This window comes from Olea europaea, chromosome 10 (genome assembly GCF_002742605.1).
Source record: "Olea europaea var. sylvestris chromosome 10, O_europaea_v1, whole genome shotgun sequence".
Taxonomy (NCBI): Eukaryota; Viridiplantae; Streptophyta; class Magnoliopsida; order Lamiales; family Oleaceae; genus Olea; species Olea europaea.
This window is the reverse complement of record NC_036246.1, coordinates 39,964,706-39,971,557: the sequence shown is the minus strand read 5'-3', so window position 1 is coordinate 39,971,557 and position 6,852 is coordinate 39,964,706. Positions and strand designations below refer to the sequence as shown.

The 6,852-nt window shown below is 36.2% G+C and overlaps 1 protein-coding gene across 1 annotated transcript; it reads left to right on the top strand.

The window, feature by feature from the left end:
• The first annotated feature begins 1,876 nt into the window (after positions 1–1,876).
• Positions 1,877–6,763, top strand: LOC111402229 (50S ribosomal protein L19-1, chloroplastic-like). The gene is made up of 7 exons (XM_023030394.1): positions 1,877–2,110; positions 2,519–2,710; positions 5,119–5,346; positions 5,450–5,536; positions 5,669–5,802; positions 6,077–6,213; positions 6,381–6,763. Exons 2-6 carry the CDS (start codon positions 2,540–2,542, stop codon positions 6,180–6,182), a joined length of 726 nt encoding a protein of 241 aa, XP_022886162.1. The 5' UTR covers positions 1,877–2,110; positions 2,519–2,539; the 3' UTR covers positions 6,183–6,213; positions 6,381–6,763.
• The last annotated feature ends 89 nt before the right edge of the window (positions 6,764–6,852 follow it).

The window sequence follows — 6,852 nt, the reverse complement described above, 5'->3', positions numbered from 1 at the left end:
TTCTATATCACCCTCTCCACCCAACTCACCCCCTCTCTATATTTTGTCGTCGAGCTGTCCGTGAAGCCATTGATGTAGTACTAGCCACCATCGCTAAAGGCCACTCCCGCTGGAGCCGCATGATTCTTATGAATCGGCTCAAGCTAAATTCACATTCTTGGTCGATTGGTTCACGATTACCAAAAAAGAGCCTTTACTAGTGATTTTAGAGGAGGTTCCAACGCAGTTGTACCTTCTGGTGTTCTGATTAATCAACCTGACTCGAGTTGATTTCGATGGTGGTGATTGTACTGGAGGTGGAGGGGGTGGGAATTTAGGTGTTGGGGGTGAGTAGGGTGATGATAAAGGTGAGTACATTTGTGGATGTAGGGAAAAAACTGGTGGTGAAGATGGAATTGGTTTAAGACTTGATGGCTGAGAATTTGATGGTGGTGGTGGTGGTGTTGGCATTAGTGCTGCTGTTAGCGACAACCGTAACACAACATTTGATTAGTATCGGTGGTGGATACGTGGGTGGTATGAATCTATAGTTGTGCTAATTTACATTTGGTGGTGGTGGTGGTGCGGTGATGTCAATGATGATGGTGGTTGGTGTTGGTGGAAGTAACGATGATGGTGATTGTTGTTGTGAATTTGGACTTGAGTTGAAGTTGGTAGTGGTGGTGCTTGGAGAGGTGGTGGTGGTGAGTGTTCGTGGATTGTAGTGTAGGTCTTTGTATGTGCAAATTTTTTTTGCAACAACTCTCTATGATGTGTTTATTGAGATTGGACATCACTAACTTTGCTTTCATTGTGATTGTTTGTGACCAGATTAATAGTGAGTTACAAATTAGACTGGCCTAGTCACAGATGGTCACACGGAAGATAAATTTGATCATAGTTAGTCACAAATAACACACGTCGGTGAATTTAATATTTATGGTCCTGAATTTAAGTTGAAAGTGGTAATAGTGGTGCATTGGAGATAACGTCGTGGTGGTGCTATGGACCGTGTGTAGATTTTTTTACGGGTGGCCCTTTGTGATCAATTGTGTTTATTATGATTTGTTGTGACCAATTTTGTATTAATTGTGGCTGGTTGTGACTAGGTAACATACCACCAACATCAAGATTGATCTGGACACAAATAATCACATATAATATAGATATAGTCACAAACAACAAATTTGTTTATAGATAACATATTTAGTGACAAATATGGTCACCTAAAATGTACCATTACTGCTTATCACAAATTTTGAATTTTTTTCTACAATGAGGATGGAATGGGGGTATAGAGAGATAAATTATTTTTTCCTATTTTTGAGGAATTTTCTACTCAGTATAGGGTGGAGGTGTCGTATGGTGGTTCCATGGAATGAGGGTATAATATCCAGTTTTTAATGTCTAAAAATTTTTTGAGGATGGGATGGAGATGGGGATGGGGAGGGATACGATGGTTCTATGGGAGTGGAGTGTAATTTTCAGTTTTCAATTTTTTGAAAATTTTTCAAAGGGTAGGGATGGGGAATTTAGGGTATAGGGGTGGGAATACTATTAATTGGATTGAGATAATCAATTTCAATTAATTATATATTATAAGTTGTTTGAGCCACATTATTTTTTATGGAATGTATTTTTGAATAATATATTGATGAAAAATGTGTGGTAAAAAATAAAGAAAAGTTTTGAATTTGTGTGTAGTATTATTTTATTGAAAAATGTGTAGTTAAAATAATATTAAATCACTGTTTAAAAATGTATTTTTTTGAAAAAATGTAGCTCAAAACATACCCTATATATATTATTAATTAAAATTAACACTAGAATTTTTAAATAATTCTACAAGTTTGTTGGTTTTGAAATATGATTTTTATATGTAGGAGTTATGTATTGTCTTTCCATATTTTTTTATTTTTTTTATTTTTTGCTTGGTCTATTGGGCTTTTGAATTCAGCAGCCCAAGAGGAAAAGACGCAACCACATATTTCACTCCTCCCATCGCTCCGCCTCTTCGCGACTCCGCCCGGTGCCTCAGCTCTCACTCTCGTCTCTCGCCGCCTTCCACTACCGACTACCGGCGCCTCTCAATCTCGTCTCTTGCCTCCCAGGATCCAAATCAAATATTTCTGTGAGGACTTGTTTTCCTTTTTCTTTGTTATTTTGAATTTTGTTGATGGCGTATTTTTTCTGATATTATGTTCATTTGGGTTGGTCGTAGGTTGTTAATTGAAATATTTAGATTAAAATGATATGAACTTTGATTTTTTTTTTTTTTTTTATTCGAGTTAAGTTCCCCTGTTTAAGTACGTTTTTCACCCGTGAAGAGAATTGTGTGAGAATTGACCGGTGGAAGTGGAGCCTTGAATAGACAGTTTTAAATTTCTCTGTTGATGAAATGGGATTCGCTGCATTAAGGTTTTGTTATCAGCTTGAACATGGACTCCTCTACCTCTGATAAATGATTGGTTGAGATGTGAAAATGATTTGATGATTAGTTTATGTGACTTGATTCCGTCACGTTTTCTTTGTAATACAGGTTTTAATTCAGAGAAGAGAAATGCAGTCATTATTTGGGAAAGTTCGTTTTGCCACGAGACAAACAGTCAGCAATCTGAAAAATGTTGAGTTTAAATCAATCTGTTCTTTAGAGTTGAACGTTCAGGGTCACTCTTTTGCTAACTCATCGCAATTCAACCCTTGTTTTGGTTCTAGCCGGACATCCTTTCCGGTATGTTTTAATGGCATGTAACATATGGTTATTGGTTATTGAATTTTAACAATTTACAAGCTTTCTCTTGAAGTTTTATTTTGTTGGTTAAAATTAATTTTTCAGAAGGTCTAAAGCTTGATATGGGCATGGAAACCATTGTTTTTTTAGTGTTGCTGTTTAGTTTCTTTTAAATTTATATTAAGCATATCACATAAATCTGTAAATCTGAAATTAAGAAAGGAGAGCAAGCACATGGCTCTGATCTGTATATGTAAAGTTGGAGTAAGCCATGGTTTGGTTTGGTTTACCATTTGAATTAGAAAAAAGAAAAAAGATAGAAGATAAGCATGATTAATGAAGATAAAAATGAACCAATGAACCAACTCTTAAGGTTTCCCCCTCTTTTTTTTTTTTTTTAATAAAGATGAGGTTGTGGAGGTTCTCAAGAATGGTGTAGTTTTTCTGGCAAGCCTTAGAGTTCGGTCTTGAAATTTTGACTATCCCAGCGTTGTTCTAAAATCTGAACATGGTTATCCCATTCTTTGGCCCAGTGCAATGAGTTGCCTTGCCAAATCTTAGTTGAGCTTAAAACTATGCTCAAACTCTTGACGATAATACAGATATGCTTTGGGATTCACTTATTTTTCTAACAAGTCAAGTTTAACTGAGCTTCATTAAAGCCATTCTTGAGCTATACTCATTCCGGAGCGTAAAGATTAAATAGAAATCAGAGGTAGATATGATGCTGCAATGAACAGGAGCTAAGTAACAATGTGAACTTGTGTTTTCATTTAGTTCAAATTACTCCTTTTTCCTGCATTTGACATTTCTCTAAAGTTCAGCAACCATATGGTCGTCCTTCATTTCCAGCTCACTCTATTTATTGATTGAACAACTTTATTGTTCATGTGTGTGTGAAATTTGGTTAGTGGTATTGAAGCCAAAGTTCAACAGCCAGGATCTGTTGTTTTAGGGAGGACAATAACATAATGGTTTTTGGGGGAAATGTGATTGAAATCACATTGGTGAATGGTGATGATGGGACCAGACCATGTGGGTAGTAATTGAAGCAATGCATGTTGGATCGGAAAATAATGATGAGCTGATTGTGTTATTGAAGAGCAAGAAAAAATGTACCTGATCCTTGGTGAATGGTTAAGATGCAATGCACAAACTATAGCTTGGAGGAATTGCTAGTTACAGAGGGGTGCACATGAAAGCTTGTTGATACTGGATGTTTGATCGCGCAGGATTTTTTATTTTTTTATTTTTAAAAGCAAAACATGACGCAACCTCAGTGGGTTGCACCACCAGGGAAGGATGATGAGGGTTAGGATTCTCCAACTGTATATATATAATTAAACTCACGAGAACAAAGGAAGGGAGACATAAACCTAACCTCTCAAAAGCAAATAAATGCAACAAATGAAGGAAAATAATAAGAGGGAAAGTACTACTAATGAAGGAAAATGAAGGAAAGTAATAAGAAATGCTACAAAACTCAATATTTTAAGCTTTTGGATCAAGATTAGCATTCAAATATATATGTTCCTGTTCCTCCGCTTCATGGCAATTTCATTTGGTTGATCTGCATTTTACATTGACGCTAGCTTTGTGAACTATGATATCATCAGTCATACAGTTTCTCTGTCATTTGTCCCTTCTCAAAGATGCATCCCCTCCTTTGCCCATCTATTTTGGCCTTCGGTTTTCATAATTCGTGCAACTCACTCTTTTGTTCTTCAAATTAACCCTATCTTCAATATGCTTTTAATGGTAGATCCTGTTGATTATAAATACTTCCCAATTTTTGGTAACATGGATTTGCAATTTTTGGTAACATGGATTTGGTTGAGTGAACTAAGCTTGTTAGAAATTATACCAAGTCTTATACTCGTATGTGTTGTGGTGTGTGTTTCCGAATTTTTGGCAACATGGATTTGGTTGAGTGAGCTAAACTTGTTAGAAATTAGACCAAGTCTTATACTCGTATGTGTTGTGGTGTGTGTTTCCGAATTTTTGGCAACATGGATTTGGTTGAGTGAGCTAAACTTGTTAGAAATTAGACCAAGTCTTATACTCGTATGTGTTGTGGTGTGTGTTTCCAAATTTTTGGCAACATGGATTTGGTTGAGTGAGCTAAACTTGTTAGAAATTAGACCAAGTCTTATACTCGTATGTTTTGTGGTGTGTGTCTAGCTATATTTGTATGCACATTTACATATTCTTTTGAGCTTTGATCAAATGACCCATTTTACAATGTTTACAATGCCACAATATTAAACAAAATAATGGAAACTTGACATGCTTGTCATTGAAACTATAACAAACCATATATTTGGCTCAAAGCTACCTCTACATGACACTGCAGCACCTTTTTTCTTTTTAAACTGCTTCTGATAGGTGAAAGAATTCATGTTTTTCAGAACAAATGTTCTGTCACCAAATTTGAAAGCGATGAGATAGCTTTTAAGGCTCCATCTTACAGAAGTCTAAGCTTAGGCTTGACTCTGTCAGCTGCTAAGGTATTGACTTTACCCACTAGATGTATGACAACAATGGCACCTGCTCCTCAAGATGCTTCCACTTCTGATGATGTGCCACAATGCATCAAATTCAAGAGGCTTGATAAAACAGCCAGACACATAATGCAGGTACAAAAAATCAAAATATTCTTCGTGGTCATTTATTTCCTTTCACATTACAGTTTGGCACTGTCCTACAGTGAGGATTTTATTTTATTGATACAAACTGCAGATACTTGATAAGGAAGCAGTCGAGGAAGTGAAAGAAAAGCGAGAGATACCTGACATAAGGCCTGGTTACATTGTCCAACTCAAATTGGTACGGAATGCTTTTACTGGAAAATCGTTCTTTTGTTTGCTAATTCTTCTGCTGCCATAACATTGTCAGGCTCAGTAATTTCAGTTTTGATGCTCCATACTCATGCCCTTTGCTATGATCTTGCTATCACAGGAAGTCCCAGAGAACAAAAGACGTGTTCAAGTTATAAAAGGCATTGTTATAGCAAAACGAAATGCTGGTTTGAATACTACATTTAGAATAAGAAGACTAGTAGCTGGAGTTGGTGTTGAGTCTCTTTTCCCTTTGTGAGTATTCATGCATTTATATTTTTTACTAGGTTAGAGGTTGAATTATTTTCCCTTTTTGTTTCCTCAATTTGGAAAAGGATGCACTTATAACTCAATTCTTTGTGACATTATAAAATGACCTTCGGGTTAACCTCTTGATCAGTGTGTCGTGTTGTGTGAAACGCACCTATTCTTTTGCTACCACTTTCCATCATTGTGGTTATTTCAGGCTGTTAAGTTACTTTTGATAGATGAATCTGTGAAGGATGACTAAATGAGGAGATTATGACAGGTATTCGCCAAATATAAAGGAGATAAAGGTACTGGACAAGAAGAAAGTACGCAGGGCCAAGCTTTACTATCTCAGAGATAAAATGAATGCACTTAAAAGGCAATAACTTCCTCTCTAGATGGTTGAGATCGGAAAAGGTATGTCTATGGGCAATGACAGGCTTGTATACAGAAGATTCTGGGTATAATCATCTGTGTAACATTGAGTTGAGAGACTTGGGATTATCTTTAAGAACTATAAGCCTTCAAGAGTAGTTATTTCTCCATTGTATTTATTAAGCGTGTTCTTTATGTATTCCTGGTAGGTGACTTTCAAAGAGCCCAACTATATGGTGATTAGAAGAATGGTTGACGAGCCGCGGAACTGCTAGGAAATGTTTGGTATGAGTTATGGATTGGACTGAATAAACAAAATTTTAGCTCTTTTTTCTTTAGTGCGTGTCAGCACCATCCAATCTAATTACCAAACGTGTCAGTGTGTCATTATTGTTTGTTCTATTAACAAGCTGTGCAACTGCTAGAACCGCTTGCTTCAATTTGAACTGCGTCAAGAATTCTTGGAACGTTTGGTTCACGAGATAGTCGTCCTAATTGGTAAGCATGGCGGAGACAGGAACATGTTCCCATCGTGAATTTCTGAATTTTTTTTATTTAATTATATATTCAATTTAAATAGTAGGAATTTCAATTGCGATCATATTCATCACTGTAGAGCTGTTGAAAAATTAAATAATAAATTAAACACATGGTAAACAAGGAGGCCATTTTTTAACCATT